Genomic DNA, 23,920 nt, shown 5'->3' with positions numbered 1-23,920 from the left:
AGAGGGCTCAATCTGAACACAGAATTTATAGCAAAAATTAACAGTGTGATGTTACTGAAATTATACATTGAAAAATTGATCGTCTGTTAAGCCTTTAATCTGTTAGAATACAATGATAGCTTCACTTTTCTGATTTACACATGAAAGAACTTTTTTCCCCCAAAAGTTGCAATCTCAAGTTAGCTGTTAACAATGGTGATAACTAGACAATATGTTGAAGGTGTTGGCCCCTGTGTTCTCTGTCTATGCCAGGATGTTTTAGATTGATTCTAATCTAAAAAAGGAGAGATAATGGAGTTTTACATAAATTCGTGCAGTTTTTGAGCTCCAGAGTTCTACATGAATGCTTACAGTTTTTGAGCAAAGTAAAATGTAACCCTGCAAGTACAAATTCACCCCACAAAGTGTGCGCGCATGTGTGTCCATCTGGGTTGGGGGTTGAGTGTGAGAGAAAGTGTATGAGTGCAGAGTGTCTCAAGTCTGTGAGGGGGTGCATGAGCATGCGGAGGTGTGTGCGCGCGCATCTATGTGTGCATGTGTGTCTGTGTGCATGCGTGCGTGCCTGTGCACGTAATGCAATGGTGGTCACCTATAATGTGACATGAACCCAAGGTCCCAATTGAGGCCCTCCTTATGGGTACCGAACTTAGCTATCAGACTCTGCTCGGCCACTTTTCTCTGCTGCCTGTCCCGAAGTCTACCTTAGAGGATAGTCACCCAAAGGTCCAAAGCGGAATGTCCTGTACCACTGAAATGTTCCCAACTGGGAGGGAACCCTCCTGGCTGTTGATTGTTGTGTAGTGCCCATTCATCCGTTGTCGTAGCCTTTGCTCGGGCTCCCCAGTGTACCATGCCTCCGGGCATCCTTGCCTGCAACGTATAAGATAGACAACATTGGCTGAATCACATGAGTGGCTGAATCAAATTAGTACCTGCCATGTACAAGATGGGAGGTGTCCCCACACATAATGGTGGTTTCTATGTCTACACAGAGACATCTTGCAGCACCTACCGTGACAGGGTTATATGGAGTTGACCTGAGAGCCAGGCAGCTTGCTACAAACAACGATCTGTTGGAGACTTTGTTGTTCATCTCACATACCGACCCCCACACACATTTTGTGGGGTGAATTTGTACTTGCAGGGTTACATTGTACTTTGCTCAAAAACTGTAAGCATTCATGTAGAACTCTGGAGCTCAAAAACTGCACGAATTTATGTAAAACTCCATTCTCTCTCCTTTTTTAAAGATTAGAAATCAATCAATCAATCTAAAACATCATTGCATAGACAGAGAACACAGGGGGCTAACACCTTCAACAGATTGTCTAGCTATCACCATTGTTAACAGCTAACCTGAGAATGCAACATTTTTAAAAAGGTTCTGTGATTTACACATGAAAGAAGAAGTGAAACTATCACTGTTTTAACAGATGAAAGGCTAAACAGACAATCCATTTTTCAATGTATAATTTCAGTTACATCACACTGTAAATTTTTGCTATAAATTCTGTGTTAGGATTGAGCCCTCCACTACCACCTGACGGAGCGTCACTGAAAGCTAGTGTGCTTCCAATTAGACCTGTTGGACTATAATCTGGTGTTGAGATTTTTAACTTTTTTGCTGCAGTAATTGATGGGGACTTGCTCTCTACCAGTAGGTAAACCAATACTTTAATGCTTATCAACATTTCTGCAATGCTAGAGTACTTCTTCCAATTGGGAAAAGTGGTATGCTGCATTCAAAAGCAAAGCAAGGAGTGCTCAGGAACTCAAATGCCATGAATGCAAGTGATAAATGCCCAGTGCCCTGTTAAATTGGAAAAAGAATTTGCAGTGGTTTTCACAGAGAACGAAAAGCAGACCTATTCCCAAGTTGCATTGATTGACAAGATTTCCAGTGTAACTTATGCATAAAATAGCGGCTTTTTAAGTTTCAGTTTTTTTTTATTAACCCTACCACTGTCACTTCCCTCACACCCATCCAATCCCACCACTTTTTCCATTTAGGAAGATTTGATTTAACTACATTGTACATGGTACTTCAGAAATGGCAGAACCACTTATCTCAGCAAGAGACTATTTACATAGTTAAGATATTAGTGAAAGATTATTTGTCCTTGATTGCTTGATCCATGGTTGCTGAGTTTGTTTTTAAATAAATTGGCTGCTTGAGATTTAACTTTCTTGAATGGCTACCTTAAAATGAGTGTCTTTTCATCTACTTTTCACATTGGAATGGACGTGTAGAAACATTTCTAAGAAATGATTCCCTGAAGTCTGCTCATTAAATAAGCTATGGATGATACATGGGATACACAAGGGCATAGAGAGGGCACGGGAGATGTGAGGAGTATGATGGAGGCATGTGGGTCTTCAGCTAGACTTCGGAAAGATATGGGGGTATGGGAGCATATGGGAAAGATGAAAGCCAATAGGAAGGAAGGGGCATTCTTAAGAGCCTGACATTTATTACAAATTGGCCTGAAGTCCCAGTGAATGGAGGTGGACATTCACCTGCCTCAGTTGTCTCTTCAGACCTGCCTCCAGAGGTGGCAGATTTGACTCCAGAAATATCCCCAGCTCCCATGAATAAAAGGAAGTGGATCTGCTGACCTACTTGCCTGTTATGATAATCCAATCCTCTTAGTTTTTAGATATATGAAAATCTAAAATGTCAACAAGATCAGGCATGTGGTGTTCCAGCTAATTCCTTTCAAAAGCAAGTATCTGCTTAGAGCAGAATAACCTTGTTAAACTCTACAAGGAGTAATGGAATTGGACTTTCCCAGATAAGTTTGCAAATATATATCCAGTTCATTGACAGTTTCCTTATGGTCAACCAATAATTTGGGTACAACTACAAAATATAAAATGCAGCCTCAGTTTATTTTTGAGCAAAAGCAGAAATTGCTGGAAAAGCACAGCAGGTCTGGCAGCATTGGTTTTCCACAGTTGCTGCCAGACCTGCTGATCTTTTCCAGTAATTTGTTTTTGTTTCTGATTTCTAGCAGTTCTTTCAATTTTTCATTTAGTTTTGAGGCCCATCCCTTTTCACTTCCTTCCATAGCTACAACATAAATGAGGAAAACAGCTGAAGTTTAGAATAAAAACAGGTTATCACAGTGAAATCTTATTGACCATAAGGGAATTCCATGGTACCTATTCACCATTGTGAAATTCATTTTTATACTAAAACATCTCAGAACTGGTGCTCAAAAATACCGGAGTGTTGTTCCCTAGATGCTTTGTTGCTAGGATATTGAAGCTGGAATCCTGTCACCAAGTCAGCCTTTACATACACATGAGGTAAAAACAATGACTGCAGGTGCTGGAAACCAGATTCTAGATCAGTAGTGCTGGAAGAACACAGCAGTTCAGGCAGCATCCAAGGAGCAGCAAAATCAATGTTTCAGGCAAAAGCCCTTCATGAAGGGCTCTTGCCCAAAACGTCGATTTTGCTGCTCCTTTACATACACATGCATAGTACTTGACTCTGGTCCAGCTTCCTCAGAGCCAGCTCTCAAGAGTGAGCTGAACCTCTCACTCCTGTTTAGATCTTCCTGATGGGACCAGGTTAACAGCCCCAATCAGGGAACTCATTTCAAGAGTCCACTTGACGGACCTCATTCCAATCACCACATCCTTCCCCATTTGAGTCTGGAGCATAGACCGGTTATTTCTCTAGTAGCCTGTCCTGGGGCATTCTTGTACCAGATCCAGTTTCTCCAAGTCAGCCTCAGCCACAGGCAGCACATACCAGACTGTAGCCCACCTCTTGTATCCAGAGCATATCAGAAGAAATTCATCCCCTTCTTCAGACGGTAATGGCATTAAGGCCATGTTCATGTCAGACTCATTTCTTTGATGCTAGACAGAGGGGGAAAGAGTCGATGGGTACCGACAACCTTTCTGGCTGTTCTGAGGGGCCGTGTAGGTTTTGCAGCTTTCATGTGGTATATGTGCTTGTTCAGGACCACCTCACCTTCCTGGACTTTGTACATCATAGAACCTGACCTTATGTCGACCATACCTCCTATCCATGCAGGGCATTCCCATGGTTTTGGCACCAAATGTCATCTCCTGAAGGTAAACTGTATCTCTTACAGAGATGAGCTTACTGTTTGGCATCAGCATTCCTGTTGCCATTTCACCTCAACTCCACAATGACTAAGAACGTTGAGCCCATGAAAGGCATAGTTGATGTACAACCAAGTTCAGGATTTACCCCACCATTCCCACAAAATGTGAAGGAGCTGCTGGTAGTAATCTTTGTCCTTGTCGACACTGTCTGCATCCAATCCTGGCCACCTGACAATATCTTCATTGTGGACACCCCTGGATGACTCCGGTGGGATTCAGCAAGTATCTGGCAGCAACCATTGCTTGGAACAATCACCCTTGCTTTCCATAATAAAACTCTTCTGCAGTGATCTGGTCTCAGTTCAGAAAGATTTCAATTCTGATGCCTCAGGAAATATTAGGCTGCTAATAACTGAAAAGCTGTGGGTCCACAAGCTGCCAGGAGAATTACTCACTGCTTTACCTCCACCTCAATGTGATTTGTCCAGTAAAAAACACTTTCCACATACTGGGCCCAGTCTTCAATGGTAGGATTGAACAAGTCAAGCTGCCCAAATAATGGCATAATGGCAGAAATGCTTACTCAACTCAAAGATGACTGTCGTGAGCGAAATTCTACAAGTGATTTTTTTTCCCCTCCATCCCCACTGAAATAACTCCAGAGGCTGGTAAAGAGCGACCAAGTCACCCTTTATTTATACGTGCATAGTACTCGACACTGGTCCAGCTTCCTCAGAGAGGAAAACCCCATTACCCCTGTTCTTTTTTACCCCCCATTACCCAGGCATAGTACATGGCACTAATCCAGCTGGATCAGAGCCAGCTCCTAGTGTGAACAGAACCTCTGACATTCCTATTTATTTTTTTATTAAAACAATTACAAAAAAGAGGTTACAGAAAAACAATTAACGTTTACAGCTGTATACAACAGCAATTTTACAAGGGAGAGGAGCAGCAAAGCTAAGCCCCAAACCCTCCCGTTCAACCAGTTTACAGGGAAATGAGGACAAGCCACAAATCCCAGTTTCAAATAGGAAAAAAAAAGACATCAACAATGACATTTGCACATAAGACAATACAGACCCAGCAAGCCCCTGTCCCTCCCACCTTCTGGCCACTAAGGCAGCCTGCCCCATGCTCCTTCCAGCTCTCGGTCCACCCCATGTCCCTTCCAGTTCTTGGTCTGCCCTGACACCTTTCAACCACCTCTAGTACAGCCCACTCTGGTATCCGCCCAGGGTGACAGCGCTGAGGATAGCTACCTGCCTTCTGGCTTTCTGTCTGTCCGTATGTACCATTGGTCTCACCCACTCTGATGCACCATGCGGCCAGGGGACTATCCTGGCCCACCTTCCGGCCACCTCTAGGACAGCCCATCCCCTTCCCTGGGATGACAGTGTGCAGGGTAGCATACAAGCCTTCTGAATCTCAACTTGCCCCTACACGCCTTCTGGCTCTGCTGCTCTGACACCTTCCAACCACCACCAGGACAGTCCGTCCCGATTACCTCTTCTCAGGAAGGCAGTGTTCAAAATGACCTACTCACCACCTGGCTCTCAAGGTGACTAGCATCATGGTGGCCTACCCATCTTCCAGCTTTTGGGACAGCCTACCAACCTTCAGGTTGACAGAATGGCCACCCACCCTCTGGCTCTTGGGTGACAGATTTCAGGAGGACGCATGAACGTCACAGCTCACAATAAGGCCTGCCAGACCCAGGGACACACAAGACAGTGTGGGTGATAACCACAACAAACCATATGACAGTTAATTACCAACAAACAGAGTCCTTTCTATTCCAGAGTCCATTAGTACAGGCATTTTTCTTCAAAATGTAGAGTCCATTTCCAGGAACAGAGTCCACTCCAGTATACAATGTGCATTGTCAGAAATAGAGTCCACCACTTAAAAACAGTCCACAACCAAGGGCAGAGTCTACTCCAAAAGGCAGGAAATGTACACCCCACAGGTGTTCAGTCTCTATGGAGTCCAGGCCCAGCCTTGGCGAGCCAGGGCCACTCACAGGAACACAGTACATTTTAAAAGGTGCAGTTAACTCACGGAATTTGGTCCATTCCCAAAGGCAAAGTCTTCTCCCAAACTCCAGGATACAGCAAGTGCTCACCTCCCAGCACACACACAGGTGTTCAATCTTCAGAGGCCTAGTCCCAGGGCTAGGCCTCCTGACTGGAACAGCTCTTCTGGTAAAATATATATGTCTTCCACAAGGGCTCAATCCAAACACCAAAAACAGTGAGGATACATACACAAAAAAAACAAAGGAAACTAGAGTCCAAGGGCTAAGTCCTACCACAAAATTAACATTTTTTTAAAAAACATTTTGAGAAAAGGACAAAAAAACTAACAGGCTACAACCAGCCAGCGAAACAACAATCCCCTAATGAGAACAGAGTTTCACCTGTGCATCAGGAGTTTTATAATCATTCCTCACTAAAGGAATGCAAGTTAACAAACTGGCTAAATAATTCAGCCAGTTCAGTGATCAGGTTTCCCCCTCCAAAAAAAAGCAGAAACTAACAGTAACATACTGACTGTAGCACCAGCCAGCATGGAGTCTTCTCCATTTAGGGGACTGACTCTCTCCTGTTTTTATTTTAACAAGCAATTACAAAAGAGTTTACAGAAAAACAGTTAACATTTACAGCTGTATACAACAGCAATTTTACAAGGGAGAGGAGCAGCAAAGCCAGGCCCCAAACCCTACCGTTCAACCTGTTTACAGGGAAGTGTGGACAAACCTCAAATCGTAGTTTCAAATATGTATAAATGTCATTGTTGATGTCTTTTCATAAGTCAATCCTGTTACATAGGAAAGTGCAGACCCAGCAGGTGCCCGTCCCTCCCTCCTTCCAGCCACTCTAAGGCAGCCCGCCCCTATGCACCTTATGGTGCTCAGTCTAGAACATGCCCCTTCCAGTTCTCAGTCTGCCCTGACACACCTTTCGACCACCTGTAGGTCAGCCCACCCTGGTACCCACCCAGGGTGGCAGCACTGAGGACAGCTACCCACCTTCTGGCTCTCCATCTGCCCCCACATACCATTGGGCTCTCACCCACCCAGATGCACTGTCCAGCCAGTGGGCTATCCTGACACACCTTCCAGCCACCTCTAGGACAGCCCGTCCCCTTCCCCCAGGGACGACAGCGTGCAGGGTAGCCCACAAGCCTTCCAGACCTCAGCCTGCCCCTACATGCCTTCTGGCTCTCGACTGCTCTGACACCTTCCGACCACCTCTAGGATAACCTGTCCCGATCACCCCTTCTCAGGATGACAGTGCTCAGAATGGCTTACCCACCATCTGGTACGCAGAGCAACTGGCATCAGGGTGGCCTACCCACCTTCAGGTTAACAGGATGGCCTACCCACCCTCTGGCTCTTGGGGTGACAGCTTTCAGGATGGCCCATGAGTCTCCCAGCTCACAGTAAGACTTTCCAGACCCAGGGACAGACAAGACAATGCAAGTAATAGACCCAACAAAACACAATACAGTTAATTGCCAAAAAAAAAAAGAGTCCTTTCTGGTACTCAGTCCAAATATAGAGTCTTCAAAAACAAACAGAGTCCATTCCCAGGAATGGAGTCCACTCCAGTTTGGAGGTGCATTGTCCAAAATGGAGTCCACTCCAAACTGCAGAGTCCACCACTAAAAAACAGGGTCCCCAACCCAGGGCAGAGTCTACTCCTGAAGGCAGCAAATGCACAGCACACAGGTGTTCAGTCTCCATGGAGTCCTAGCTCAGCCTTGGGAAACCAGGCCCACTCACAGGAATATAGTACTTGTACAGGTGCAGTTAACTCACAGGGGTTTGGTCCACTTCTAAAGGAAAGGAGTTCTCCCAAACTCCAGGATACAGCAAGTACTCACCTCCCAGCGCGCACACACACAGGTGTTCAATCTTCAGAGGCCCAGTCCCAGGACTAGGCCTCCCCACAGGAACAGCTCCTCTAGTAAAATGTATGTCTTCCAAAAGGGCTCAGTCCAAACACCAAAAACAGTGAGATACATACAAAACAAAACCAAAGAAAACTAGAGTCTAAGGGCTAAGCCCTACCACAAAATTAACATTTTTTTTAACTTTTTGAGAAAAGGACAAAAAAAAGTAACAGGCTACAACCAGCCAGTGAAACAACAATCCCCCAATGAGAACTGAGTTACACCTGAAACACATTGTGTGCATCAAGAGTTTAACAATCAGTCCTCACTAAAAGAAATGCTAGTTAACAAACTGGCAAAATAATTCAGCCAGTTCAGTGATCAGGTCTCCCCCTCCCAAAGAAAAGAGAAGCAGAAACCAACAATAACACACTGTCTGTAGCACCAGCCAGCACAGAGACAGTCCCCTAAAGTGAGAAGACGCTGAATTTCCTGTTTATATCAGTCAGCCAGGATTTTCCTGATTGTCCCAGGTTAACAGCCTCTGTCAGGGAACTCATCCTCACCTGGCTGAGCTTGTTACTATCACTACACGATCAGTACATTCCAGTTAACCGTTCGATCAATGACACTAAGGTCAACACTATTCAGCAGTAGGAAGATCCCCAGCCCGACCCACCGACAATATTTTAAGGGGTCATCAATAACATGCAAGTTAGTTGTTTATTAACTGTGACGTGTTCTGTTAGATTTTGTGGAACGTTTTGGTTGTTTGAGGACTTGATTAAAGTTGGTCAAGTAGTCGGAGAATGGTGGAGAAGGTTTTTATTGTGGCTGCAAACATTCTGGTCAGTCACAAGAACAATAGTTGCAATCCATTGCAGACTGTAGCATTCATTCGAGGAAGATGGAACAGAGGCAGCAAATTTGAGATTAAACTGCATAGGAGAAGGAAAAGGGCTTTCAGCAGGTGGCTATATCCACCAAGAATATTCCAGGAGCATACTCTTATCTCCATCTTAGTCTAGAGCATTATGTGCCTTATCAGTGCTTTATGAAAGAGGCAGTTGCAGAACCTTTTGTGCCTCAGGATGTAGCCTCAGAGCAGGGAAAGGACAGGGTGAACAGTGGCTGTGAAGGTGACTGTGTCCCTGAATTCCTTTGCATCAGGATCCATCCAAAATGGAGCAGGTGAGATATATAACTTTTCCCATTTGTCATGTATTGCAAGGTCAAAGAATCGACTAATACTCTTTATCCCAGAAGAGGGGACTCAATTATATTTCCCTGAACATAGAGAAGCAGGTGGAACATACTTGTGACCAGGATGCCAAACTTACTCATGCTGCATGGTGATGTCAATTACACACACATGGCTTTGCATGCACTATATCCCAATGTTGGCAAGTATACAACTGAAATGGCTACTATTCCCTTGTTGTGTAGTTGGTATGTATTCACACTTTGCACATCAAGTTGGCCAATTTTCCTGCAGTTTGATGCTTTCACTGTGCCAGTTTGCTGCTCCATCAATCTTTCAGCGACTACAGGTAGCTGCTGAGCCTCAAAGCTATTCACCGATCACCTGGCTCCTAAATCCACAGATAACTAGCACATATATAGTAACTAGCACATATACAGTAAGAGTCAGTCTTTTAATTATTTACTTGTGATATGTGGGCGTCGCTGCCTGGGCCAGTTATTATTGCCTATCCCTAGTTGGTCTTAAGAAGGTGATGGTGAGCTGCTCTCTTGAGGCGCTTAGTTTATGTGTGGTATGTAATGCCATTACACAAGGAATTCCAGGAATTTGACACAATAACACTGAAGGAACAGAGATATATTTCCAAGTCAAGATGGTGAGGGCCATGGAGGGGAACTTGCAGGTGATGTTATTCCCAAATATCTGCTGCCCATGTCCTTCTAGATGGGAGTAATTGTGAGCTTGGAAGATGGTGTCTAAGGATCTTTGGTGATTTGCTGCAGTGCATCTTGTAGATCATATACACTGCTGCTACTGAGTGTTGGTGGTGAAGGGAGTGGACGATTGTGGATGTGGTGCCAATCTAGCAGGCTGCTTTGTCCTGGATTGTGTCACATTTCTCCAGTGTTGTTGAAACTGGACTAAACCAGGCAAGTGGAGAGGATTCCAACCACATTCCTGACTCCTTGCAAAGTCTCCTTCACAAAACATTGTAACTGTTCATTCAGGTCTTGAAGCAATGGTTCTGCTAGCTGAATCACTCTGGTGGAGTCCTGCAGTTCACAGCAGAATGTGTATTCTAATTCATGGTGCATTCTGTCATCTTCTTTACTCTTCACACCTAGCCATTGTGAGGTCGCAGCTATTGCTAACAGAGAGCTGTCTAGGAGGTGGAGGAGAAAGCATCTGTGTTGCCTCATTCAGCTATAGTTTCACTAAACAAAACCCAAAATCTCATGTCACATTCCTTCCTATCCCTGTGTTACATACCTTCATAGTATCGTGCTGACAATAATACAAAAAAAAACAAAAACTAGGTATTCAATATACTGTGCAAAAATCACTAATCACCCATGTGCGTTCCCTTGTGTCTTCACAAAATGTCTATCTTGTGAGTGCCCTTGTCTAGTCTTGTGCTCCTGCACAGTGTTACTTCAGTGGCTACAGCATAGCTGGTGAAAGACTGCTGCCTTTCATTGGGGGAAACTGCAGGTGGCTGTACAGGATAACCTCAAGCAGCACAATCCCAAGGAAACCTGCCTCAGACAAGATCACTTCACTGTGGGTAGCAGCAGTTTTAGCTGGCTGATTGAGAGGCAGCAGCAAGGTCCTTGATGGAATGGCAGGGCTTAGAGAACAAATGTTGTCATGCTATTCCATCGTGCCACTGCCATTGCAGGAGGAGGGCCGGAACAATCCATATAATCTGTTAGAGTCTAAATTAAGTGGTGGAGGCTGGTACAATTACAGCATTGAGAAATGATTTGGAGATGCCAGTGTTTGACTGGACTGATTACAATCGAGCCCTCCACAATCACCTGATGAAGGAGCGTTGCTCTGAAAGCTAGTGTCCTTCCAATTAAACCTGTTGGACTATAACCTGGTGTTGTATGATTTTTAACTTTGGCATTGAGAAGGGCATCTAGATAGAGTTTGTAAGAAGGCCTATGGAGTATTATCGTTCATTAGCAGAGGGATTGAATTCAAGAGTCGTGAAGTGATGTTGCAGCTGTACAGGACTTTGGTTAGGCCACAGTTGGAGTACTGTGTGCAGTTCTGGTCGCCTCACTTTAGGAAAGATGTGGAAGCTTTGGAGAGGGTGCAGAGAAGATTTACCAGGATGTTGCCTGGAATGGAGAGTAGGTCGTACGAGGATAGGTTGAGAGTTCTCGGCCTTTTCTCGTTGGAACGGCGAAGGATGAGGGGTGACTTGATAGAGGTTTATAAGATGATCAGAGGAATAGATAGAGTCAGAAACTTTTTCCCCGGTACAACAGAGTGTTACAAGGGGACATAAATTTAAGGTGAAGGGTGGAAGGTATAGGGGAGATGTCAGGGGTGGGTTCTTTACCCAGAGAGTGGTGGGGGCATGGAATGCGCTGCCCGTGGGAGTGGTAGAATCAGAATCATTGGCGACCTTTTAGCGGCATTTGGATAGGTACATTGATGGGTGCTTAATCTAGGTTAGAAGTTCGGCACAACATCATGGGCCGAAGGGCCTGTTCTGTGCTGTTTTGTTCTATGTTCTATGTTCTATGTTCTAGATGGGTGTATGAATAGGAAGAGTTAGAGGGATACAGGCCAAGTGCTAGCAAATAGGATTAGACTAGTTTAGGATATTTGGTTGGCATGGACGAGTTGGACCAAAGGGTCTGTTCCTGCGCAGTACATCTCTATGACTTTATGACTCTATGACCCCAGGTATATAGAGGGAAATGGAAAGCTATGATAATTATGATCATTAACAAAGTAATGACATCTGAACTGCAGAAAATGCACACAGGCAGAGAAAAATTAGATGGGAGGCAGGACAGGTGAAGTTCAAGGATGGAGACATGGCATACCACAGGGTACCGAATTGTTTTATGATATTATTTTTTTACGTTTCTCAATATTTAGATACTTTTGGTTATTCTGGCTGGAATCTTAGGATGATCTTTTGCTTGTGGTTTTGGACTTTAATTGATTAAACATGTGGTCTACTCAGGAAAATGTTTAACACTGACTCATGCAGCGGAGAAATGTAGCTGTACTAATAACCTATTTAAATTTTTTTTATAGTTAATATTCATTTCTTGGTTAATGGGTGTACTTTTTTTAATATTTGCACAAAAATCAACTTTTATGTAAAGCAAAAAAATTAGTGAAACTCAAAAGCTGGTAAACTCCAACAAAATCTTGGCCTAAAAGTGGCATTGCATTGATTCTTGATTGTCTGCCATTTTCTGTGTCAAAACAACTCAAGAGTCATAACTGAATCATCATTTTTATTACGCAGTGCCTCGCAAACCTTCACTTCTTCAGAATTCAGCAAGAAAACAAACAATCCAAACTCCTGCAAACAAGGTACTACACAGTTCGAGGACAGAAATGGAGACCTTACCGTCCAACTCATGCAAGGAGAAAGCTGGCAAGGTGTCTGACCTCATAAATCGGTTTCAAGGAGGCAGGTAATAAATGATGCCTGTAAACTAACGAACAGTCATACATGTGTAGACTTTACCCAACCAAGTGCTTTTACTTTCTCATTCTTCTCCGCACCCCACCCCCATTTACATTTTTGACTTATGCCTGTCATTTCTTTCCACATGGAAAAGAAATTAATGGAGCTGTACTTCCCACACTTTTTATCTCAGAATTTAGAGATTATTCTGCAGGTCACCCAGCTGAAGAAACTCAACAATGTTATAACACAGCATTTATTTACAACATTAAGCATTTTTCTATTCTGTCATGGTGTGTAAACAGCAAAACAGTATTTCACTGGAATTAGATGCCACAATTAGTTTAGTCTAAAAATGAGTTTCAGGAAGAGGGGCAGGAGTAGTAAACTCAAATTGAAACATTCTTTTTCTCCCCTACCTTCTTTATATTTCCTTATGCAGATAGGTGGAAAGTTTTGCATCCTGTGCCTGGCTTCCTACCCCACACCCCACGATTCCATAATGTAAAGCTTGTGGAAAACTCCTTCCTGTGACTGAATTGACTGGCTTGGTCCTTCCCTGAAGTTTCCTGCCATTTTAAATTTTACTCTTGCCTGTTTGCCAGCTGCCACTTCCAATCTATTTCAGGGACATCCAAGAGAGGCCCAGATGTCAGAATTGCCCGACCTCATACTGCCAAAGTGATTTACTCTTAACTGTCCCCTGAAGTGGTCTAGCAAGCCAGTAAATTGTATTAAACCAATATAACAAAGTGTAGTAAGAACAACATCAGCTGGGTCACCCAGCTCAATTTAAGCATCAAATTGAGGTAATGCAAAGGCACACCATGTCCCGAACCCTGAAATCCTCTTCATTTAACACTAAATTAAGAAGATTGTCCCATTGACAAATACAGCAACAGCTTGACATAGTCATACTCACAGAATCATACCTTATAGTCAATGCCAGTAACATGTCATTGCGTATGCCATGCTGCATTGTAGAATAGACCCAACCTAGGAGGCATCATAGTGGTACAATTGGAAGAAATGGCCCTCAACAATGACTCCAAATCTCTAATGCACTAATAATCAATTGTTCATCAGGGACTGGTTAGTTTATTGAAATCAGTAAACATGTTATAACTTATGAAGAAGGTTCACAGCTAACCAACTGATTTCTGAGAGTGGGCAGATTGCAAAGCCACCCGAGAGGTATAAGGCAGAGTCGCAACATTGTGTGCACACAGCATATGGATTCTTTAAAGGTGAGTTCTGTCAAGGGCCAAGTAAATATACAACAGTGACCACAATATTTAAAGAAATGAAATTACATCTCGTAATTGGAAAGAAGGCACTATCGTGAAGCACTATTCTATCTAAATGAGATAGATTTAGCAGCTCCATGAGCATCTAAGAGGTGCAGTGCAGGTCAACAGCAACAGAATCGTACTTAGGCACAATTCATAATTTCATGAACCATTATATCCCTCACCCTACTTTATCGTTGAATTTGACATACAATGCCGATACAATGAAGAATATAGGAGAGCATACCAGGAAAATCTACATCAGGTATAACTAAAAATGTAATACCAATCACATGAAGCTATATTACAATCATGTGAACAACCAGAAGAAGATCGCTCTTACAAGAGCCAAGTGATCTCACATCCAAAGAATCAGATAAATGTTCTGTAGTCCTTCCGCATCCAATTGTGAAGTGATAGGTAATTAATTAATTAGTAGGAAGCAGTAACGGCTCCATGAATGTCCCCATTGTTAATGATAATGGAGCCCAACAGATTGTTAAAAGGCATGATTGAAATATTTGTAAGAATCCAAGGCCAAAGGTTTGTCAAATCCTAGCCTCCTCCTGAGGAAGCAGGGAGGCTGCAGAAAGATTTAGACAGGTTAGGAGAGTGGGCAAAGAAGTGGCATATGAAATACAACGTGAGAATGTGTGATGTCATGCACTTTAGTAGGAAGAATAGAGGCATGGACTATTTTCTAAATGGGGATAAAATTCAGAAATCAGAAATTCAGAAGTGCAAAGGAACTTGGGAGTCCCAGTCCAGGTTTCTGTTAAGATAAACTTGCAGATTGAGTCAGTAGTTAGGAAGGCAAATATAATGTTGTCATTCAACTTGAGGGGACTAGAATATAAAAGCAGGGTGTACTTCTGAAGCTTTATAAGGCTCTCATAGTTGTGGGTATGTTTGCTGAGCTGGGAAGTTGATTTGCAGATGTTTAGTCCCCCGTCTAGGTGACATCTTCAGTGCTTTGGAGCATCCTGTGAAGCTGCTTACTGTGTCTTCTGGAATTTATTTGGTTCCGTTCCTGCTGTTCCCAGTTGCCGGTTCCAATTGTTCATTGTAGTGGCCAGTATATGGGGTCACAGTCTATGTGCTTGTCGATGAAGTTTGTAAGGCTCTGGTCAGACTACATTTAGAATATTGTGAGCAACTTTGGGCCCCATACCTCACAGGAAAGATGTAGAATAGGTCCAGAGGACATTCACAAGAATGATTCCAGGAGTGAAAGGCTTAACATATGAGGAACGTTTGAGGACTCTGGGACTATATTGATGGAGTTTAGAAGGATGAGGAGGGATTTGATTGAAACTTACAGAATATTGAACAGCCTGGCTAGAGTAGATGTTGGGAAGATGTTTCCATTGGCAAGAGAGAAGAAGACCCGAGGGCCCAGCCTTAGAGTAAAGGGAAGACCTTTTAGGAGAAACTTCTTTCAGCCAGAGAGTGTTGAATTTATGGAATTCACCACTGTGAAGGCTGTGGAAGCCAGGTCATTGAGTATATTTAAAACAGAAATAAATACATTCTTGATTGCCAAGGACATCAAAGGTTATGGGGAGAGAGCAGGAAAATGGGGTTGAGAAACCTATCAGCCATGATCAAACGATGGAGCAGACACTATGGGCTGAATGGCCTAATTTCTGCTCCTATGTCTTATGGACATTACTATTACTCAAGTTGATTCACTCAATGTGATGTGAAGAAATGGTTTGCCTTTGCCTAATGCAGTTTGATTAAAGCTCCATTAACATTAAGCATTAGCTTATCTGACTTGCATTCTACTGTTTCAACTGTGTATTGGAATATGCTGCTTTTTGATTGCTGCTGTTCATTGATTCAAATTAAGAATTTATTTCACTTCTTCACATAAATCATATTCTGGAATTTCTAATGTGTGAAGTGTGTGAAGTCACTTCCAGCTTTAATATCAGAAGCCTGACTATCTTTGTTTCATTTTGAATTCAAACCCAATGTTTTAAAATGATCATAATTCAAGAATAATCCCTTTGGATTGCAAATTGCCAATGTCACCTCATTATTAAGAAGGATGAGAGAGAAAAAAATAGTATGCTATGGACTTATAAACTAACAAATGTTACAGGAATTTAAAGTCTGTCTATTAGGGGCAGAGTGATTGAGCACTCAGATATGTAACAGGTAAGCCACATCTAACTAAAACCAATTGCATATTCTGTGGAGGTTTGTAATGCAGTAAGTAAGGCAGTATCTATAATGTTATTTATATTGGCTTTCAAAAGACATTTGATAAAACGCTAAGAAATTGATGTGCAAGGAATTGGAGATCACCTAGCGACATGAGTGGCAGTTGATGAGGAAGTTGGAGACAGGGTGCAAGGATGATGTGTGGGTACACTAATTCATGTCAAAGAATTGTGGGCTGATATTTTGGTCTTGTCTTTAGACCCCAACATTTCCAGGTCATGACACAGAATATGACACCAAGTCCAATGTAACTTTTTATGAAATTGGCCCACCAAGAGGACAGGCAGGGCACATGTTTGCCATCCAATTAAGGTCAATAGATAAATTCTTGAGCCTAGAGGGCAATTGGAAACCCTATAGCACTGTAGGATGGCAGACCCAGAATCTGAGGAGGGTGCTGCAAATTTAAGAAAGTGACAGAGAGGCTGCATTAACATGTCCTGTGAAAAAAACTTAGAAACTCAGAAATAACAAGAAAATTACAGTTGACATCTGTGCAAAGTCCATGATAGACCCATTAGTAGGTATAATTGCTGTTGACTGCTCAGGTAACTGTCCCACACTCCTTCCTCTGAACAACCTCAAGGTAGGAAAATGCAGGTAAACCAGTAGGATTGGTGATAGAAAACTCTGGGATCTTCCATATCTGGTCCCACCTACACAGTCATTTAGCTCATGGTGTCTCCCTGGCATTGGTACTGGTCCCTCAGCTATTCCCTACATTTATCAATGACTTAAAGGAAGAAATAAACTTTATAGTCAAATTAGGTTTAATTTATATTAGGTGACACATTGATTATTGTAGATGGAAGTTGAGAGATGGAAAGCACCATTAATATTTCAGGACACATCAGAATGACAAATATGTCATGGAGCAGAGAATTTGAAGGGCTCCAAAAGAGAGATCACTAAGGACTGATAAACTGGTGTATAAATAATCATCATAAAGGGGGAAATAATAGTGCATTGTATGAAGTTAAAGTATGTATGAAATATTGCACTCAACTTTGGAAATTTTAAATTCAGAAGGATATATTTGGTTTGCAATGTGTGAGGACAGGGTCTGTGGAATACGCTTGCATCTCACCAAATATAGAAGATTAAAGGGTCAGGGCTGTTCTGATGTCAGTAGCTCTGGACCAGGAAACCCAAGTTTAAATCCCACCTACTCCACAGGTGTGTAATAACATCCATGAACAAGTTGATAAGAAAATACCTAGAAATTTAAAGCATGATCTAATTGAATGATTAAGATAATTAAATAATTTGATTGATTATATTGGAAAAAAAGTACTTTTCTAAGTATTCAGACTAAGGGCAAAAAGGTTAAAATTAAGATCTTAGTCATCGAGAACGAATTCAAGAATGCCCATGCAACAGATAGAAAATTGAATTTTCTTCCTAATAAACTATTGAGGCTAGATTAATTAAAACTTAAAAACTTAGAATTGATCATTTTCATTTAGATGGGGTGTTATAGGCTGTAGAGTCATGGCATATCATATGTAAGTTAGAACGGGAAATAAAATGCATCTTATCATTAGCACAAATCCTACACATTACATTCCAGACTTGCATAATCCAGTCTGGAATCTGATTGGAAAAGACAAGTCACATGACAACACAGCTGAAATCAGATTGGTTAGGATAAATTATTAAATACACCAATCAATTCAGTACAAAGGTGTGCCATAACAATTGACTTGCTCACAATGGAGGAAATCATTGAATGTGTAGTGGATCCTTGGTTTTGTTGTGAGGGTTCAGTAAGGTACTGTTGTCCAAAGTGAAAGTACTGGTGTATGTGCATATATCAAAATTCAATATTGAGTTTAAATCCAATGAAGTATTATATTTAGGTTGTGGGGCTGCAATAAAGTCTCAATATATCAAGTTTTGAGTATGTAGAGCCCATTATCTATTTATTTGTTGGTCAAATTTGATTGAATTTTATACTTGAGGATTTAAGATAATTCCACACAATGGGACTACAGTAATGAGCTACATTGAAATGACCAGATAGTGAATAAAATCAGAAATTGCTGGGAAAACTCAGCAGGCCTAGCAGCATCTAGGGAGAAAAGTTAACAGTCCTCTGAGAGACACTAACTCTATTTTCTGTCCACTGATGCTACCTGATCTGAGTATTTCCAGCATCTGCAGTTCTTTGGTTTTAGGGTAGTGAATAAGTAGGGGGTAGGTGTTTATCTGTGTGTATGGTGGGCAATGTTCTGTTTTCTTTTAAGAGTGTAATGTATATATCTTAAAAATCCATTTTACATATTAAATGGTGTACCATTCTTGCATGGTAATCTGTCTGTTCTGTCCTTCATTGTCAAAGCTAGAACATAGATTCTGAGGAAAGAAAACAAACTATAGAAATTCTTAGAAGCTACAGCTGTTGGCATAGGGCAGACATTTTTAAAGCACAGACAAAACTTATTATGGTAGATCCGAGGCATATAAAATATACAGCATCAATCAGTAGACAAACTATGCCATTGTGATGATCAGAGGTATTTCTACATATAAATCCTGTTTTCTTCTACAGTCCTTTTAATCTTGTAATCATTAGTTTGATTGTGTGGCTGAAAGGAATCATGTCCCAATTTGCAGGTCTTAAAATAGGAAGTAGAATAAGTAATTCTGAAGACTGACAGAATCTACGTGTAGTGTTGAAAATTTGGTGGAGTGGGTGAAAAGTGTATATGCTATTTATTAATTAGTAGTACTTGTATTTTGTTTCTAAGTTGGATGTATGCATCACTGGCAAAGACAGCCTTTATTTTCCTTAATTGCCCTGCAGAAGGTGGTGATGAGTACCTTTATTGAATTGCTGCTGTGCATGTGAAGGTATACCCACTCCTCGATTTTAGCCCAGTGATAATTAAGAAATTATAATATATTTCTAAGGCAGGTATAAGGTTGTAGGAGGTATTGTCTTTGGGAGTTTTGGCAGATCATATGGATGTTACTCAGTGCAGTAAAGAAGCACAAGTGGGGGAATGGAGTGAACACTTGAGTTGCAGGATTGGGTCATGTTCAAATGAGTTGGGGTTTCTTGAGTGTTTTTGGACCTGCACATATCCAGGTACTGGAGTCCATTCCATCACACATCTGACCTATACCTTCTATAAATAATGGACAGGTTTTGCCAAATGAATAGATGAGTTGCTCACAGCAGAATGCCCAGTCTCAGATCTGCTTGTATGGCCATAGTGTTTATGAAGATTGTACAGTTAAGTTTTTGGTCAATAGTGATCCAGTGGTAATGCCTTTGAATGTAGTGGACAGGTGGTTAAATGCTCTTAATGAAACTGGTTATTATGTGCCATTTGTGTGGAATAAATACTACTTTAAAAGCTCAAGACTGTTTTCCAGTTCTTGCAATACATAGGCATGAACAAGTTCACCAACTGAGGAGATAGAACTAAACACCATATAACCACTGGTGGTGGGGGAGGGATCAGTTGGCTGAACCGCTAGTTTGTGATGCCTACACTGAGTTCAATTCCCACATCCACTGAGGTTTCCTTGAAGGTCCTTCTCAACTGTTTCCCTCTTCAGAGTTGTGGTGACTCTCAGGTTAAGCTCACCACCAGCCATCCATCTCCGACAAGAAAGAAACCCTTTAGTTCTCTGGGACCATGCAGACTTTACCTTTTTATTACTGTGAGTAAATATGCACTCTCTGACCTTTTGTAGTAATTGAGGGAAGATTCTTGATGAAGCGACTGAAAGAGGTTTGGTCTGAAGTCATTGCTCTGAGGAACTGGGGTTTCTTGTTCAAGGTTAGTGTTCCTACCTCTGAGTCAGGAGCCCCGGCTTCAAATCCTAAGTACTCCATCGGTATGTAATGACATCTCTGAACTGATTGATTTTAAAAATATCTTGCTCTGAGGAACGCCTGAAGAGAGATTCTGGGGCTAAAGTTGTTGATTTCCAGTAACTACCATCTAGCTTTACACAAGATCGCACTCTAGCCATGGGCTAAGGCCCATAGAGACCATTGTAATAAGTATATAAGTTAGCTCACTGAGCTGGAACATTTGTTTTCAGACATTTCATCACTATGACTAGGTAACACCATCAGAGAGAGTCTCTGGTGAAGCGCTGGTGGTATGTCCTGCCTCTGGATTTACAGGTTTTGGTTTCTTAAGGTGGGTGATGTCATTTCCACTTCTTATTTTCAAAGGAAGGTAGATGGGATCTACCTTCCTTTGATGGAGTTCTGGTTAGAATGCCATGCGTCTAAGAATTCTCTTGCGTGTCTTTCTTTCGCCTGTCCTAGAATATGTGTGTTGTCCCAGTCAAAGTGGTGTCGTTCTTTGTAATTATGGAAATTAGTGATAGTGGGTCATGTCTTTTGGCTAGTTGGTGTTCATGTATCCTAGTGGCAAGTTTCTTGCTTGTTTGTCTGATGTTTTTGTTTTACAGTTCTTGCATTGTATTTTGTAAATTACATTAGTTTTGCTGGAATTATCCAAACAAGCAGAAATATCGCAACTAAAAACTATAGCCACATGACCTTACATCAAAGACATATCAGAAATGACTTCCAGACTACTCAGACCCTTTGGTATCATGGTATCCCACAAACCTAACAATACACTTTAACAGCGACTAATGAACCTAAAGGATCCATTAGATACTACCAACAAAACTAATGTCATTTACAAGATACAATGCAAGAACTATAAGAAACACTACATCAGACAAACAAGCTAGAAATTTGCCACCGGGATACATGAACAAAAAAACAAGACTCACTATCACTAATTTCCATACATACAGGCAAAGAAGGACATTACTTTGACTGGGACAACACAGACATTTTGGGAAGGTGAAACAAAAACATGCACGAGAATTCTTAGAATGGCATTCTAACCAGAACTCCATCAATGAACACATTGATTTCAATCCCATCTACCTTCCCTTAAAAATAAGAACCGGAAATTATATCACCCATTTTAAGAAACCAAGATCTATAAATAGAGAGGTCGGACATACCATCAGTGCTTCACCAGAGACTGTCACTGATCATGCTACCTAGTCATGGTGACAAAATGTCTGAAAACAAACCTTCCAGCTCAGTGAGCTAACTTATGTACTTATCATCAACCTGAGCTAAAAATCTTCTCAAAAATTGCTAGACCATGGTAACCTTTTCTTAGTGTTCTTTCTCTCTCAAATTTTCACTCCTCTCTTCACTTCCTTGTAGCTCTTCAGTTGTAATAATGGTAATTGTCGGAATTTATTTTTCATTTGATACACTGGAGTCAGTGCATTCCGCTGGTACTTATGGGATACAAGGTTGGTTGGTTTGTGTCTCATTGTGTTATCAATGTGAATGAGGCAATTGTGTTTCACTCAAACCAAAATATATGAATGTTTTGGGGGTAAGAGTACACTGTATCTAGTATTTCACTGTAACCCTTTTTTGATTTGTATGCTACTCGTTAAAAATAGCTGACAGCAGCCTGCTAGTTGTAATTTGGAAGATTGGGTTCTTATTTTGAGTGTGAGTGTAATTATACACACCCAGTGGAGTGTGAAAGGAATGCTGTTTGATAAAAAGGGAGATGAACATAGCAGCATGCACCACCAATGCACCTTTATGACAACTTGTCTGAGGAATAGCAGTATGTGTTTGTAGCTGTCTGTCAGAATATTTGCAGGTTAGACTTTTCCCACCTCTTGGTCGTGGACAGCACCATGATCTTAACTGGGTCAATTTTAATAAAAAGAAGAATGTTGTTGGGTGAGGGGGGCAGTGGGGGGCAAGAGACATGGGTGAAAGGATTATACATTACTTCATGTCTATTAGTGCACTGAACTGCTTTATGGAACTACAATAAATGAGTTCAATATGGTTGGAAGAAGCAATCTCTTATCACAGTAGAACAGAGACTGACCTCAATTCACATGACCTGATACAGCAGACTTATTTTCGCAGACATATCTTCGTTTTATATGAATGGTGCATTTACCCTCTTGAGTTTGCATTTACGCATCAACTTAATATTGTCAGACAGCAAAAATAAATTGTTTTATAATGAGGTAGTACGCAGAAGAAGTGGAAATTAACAACAGCATTATGTTTTCACAGTCCAGCAAGTTCTAACGATGAGAAAAAAATTGCTCAGAGTGGGTCACGATCTCCCAGAAGTGCAAGAACTTCAATTCATTCTCAACCAAAATGCCTGTCTGACCACCCTATACTTCAGCGACAGAAGGTGGACAGTGTGAAATCAAATCATGCTACAGAATCTGCTCCAGATACAGAGGTTCAGCCAGCCAATGGACTGGTAACGTCACTTCCAAAAGATTGCCAAAACAACAGTCCTGAAGCCAGCATTTGTATAACTGATTCAGGGATGGACAATAAGCAACCAAACAAGAAAAAAAAGGCTGCTACTTTAAATCTATTGCCATCCACTGATCCATGCACAAGGGCAAATGACCCCCAGAATCCAAATAGGAAGCACACTGACAAGTCTCATGTAGAAGCACAGAACATTCTGAAATCAAATAAAATTTTGAATGGAGCAACCCAAGAAGAGGACAACAAAATTAAAAAACATGAAGAAAAAAAGGTAAAGGATGTTTAATGGAAATATTTCAAGAGTCAGCTTTTTAAAACAATATAATTTATTAATTTGCTTCAAATTTTTTTCAATTTAAAATAAATCTGTCAGTAAACAGCTGCCGCCTTCAAAGCAAATTGTACATAATAACCTGCATTAATTTAAAAATAAAATCCAGATTTAAAGTCACTCACCCAGTAAAAGGAGAGCAGGAAGGAATGGTTCAAATGCCAAATTGTGTACACTGCCCTACTTGACTAAAATGAAATGGGTTTTAAAATGGGTTGTTTTAACTGGCAATGTACATTTAAAGGAGAGAAAAGTCTGTGCGTGAATGAAAAGAACTGTACATCTAGAAGAAGTGGGAGGAGGTTAATGTGGACCATAAGATAGTTAGATTCAATGCCTCATTTCTGTAAATGTTATGAAGAAGTTAGCAGCACACATTACACAGGTGTTGCTTGCTTCCAGTTCAACTTTGATCACTTTTGCACTTTCTCTAGTTATTTTACCACCTTCAAACATTTCATCCTGTTCTTTCTTCTTCCCTTGTGTTTGTATATCTGCTTTTGTTCTGATTAGATCAGATTAGATTAGATCCCCTACAGTGTGGAAACAGGTCCTTCAGCCCAACACGTCCACACCGACCATTCAAAGAGTAACCCACCCAAGACCCATTCCCCTACATTCAGCCCTAACTAATGCACCTAACACTTTGGGCAATTTAGCATGGCCAATTCACCTAACCTACACATCTTTGGACTGTGGAAGGAAACCCATGCAGATATGAGGAGAATGTGCAAACTCCACACAGCCAGTTGCCTGAGGCAGCAGTGCTAACCACTGCGCCACCGCGCTGCCTTTTGAATCTTTTGAATCACTGAGAATTGTACGTAGCTTGATAAGATAGATGCTAAGAACAGTCTTCCGAGAGAGCAAAGTTAATCACTGATCTACTCTTTTTCCATTATACACTTGCTTCCTAGAAGTCCCTCTCCCCACTTTTTTCCAAATTAATATGCAAAGGAGCTTGGGGAACTTCGAGCTGTTAAAATTTAAAATATCCATTTAGCTGCCTTTACTATTTTCTTCTTGCCTAACTTTAAGCCTCTTTCTTTCTAGTTCACTAATCTCTCAATAGCTTCACTTTCACTAAACTGATGGCTCTCCCTTTCCTTCCATGCTAGGT

The 23,920-nt window shown here is 41.5% G+C and overlaps 1 protein-coding gene across 10 annotated transcripts in view; it reads left to right on the top strand.

Moving 5' to 3' along the window:
* LOC140458159 (FYVE, RhoGEF and PH domain-containing protein 4-like) overlaps positions 1-23,920 on the top strand; it is a 257,059-nt gene that overhangs the window by 190,718 nt on the left and 42,421 nt on the right. For all 10 annotated transcript variants that reach the window (XM_072552324.1, XM_072552327.1, XM_072552326.1 and 7 more), the window contains 2 exons: positions 12,462-12,633; positions 22,254-22,740. In XM_072552324.1, the coding sequence (XP_072408425.1) occupies positions 12,462-12,633; positions 22,254-22,740 (659 nt within the window). The remainder of the gene's footprint in view (positions 1-12,461; positions 12,634-22,253; positions 22,741-23,920) is intronic.

The sequence above is a fragment of the Chiloscyllium punctatum genome, chromosome 32 (genome assembly GCF_047496795.1).
Source record: "Chiloscyllium punctatum isolate Juve2018m chromosome 32, sChiPun1.3, whole genome shotgun sequence".
Taxonomy (NCBI): Eukaryota; Metazoa; Chordata; class Chondrichthyes; order Orectolobiformes; family Hemiscylliidae; genus Chiloscyllium; species Chiloscyllium punctatum.
The sequence above is the reverse complement of the archived record's forward strand: the minus strand, read 5'-3'. Positions and strand labels throughout refer to the sequence as shown.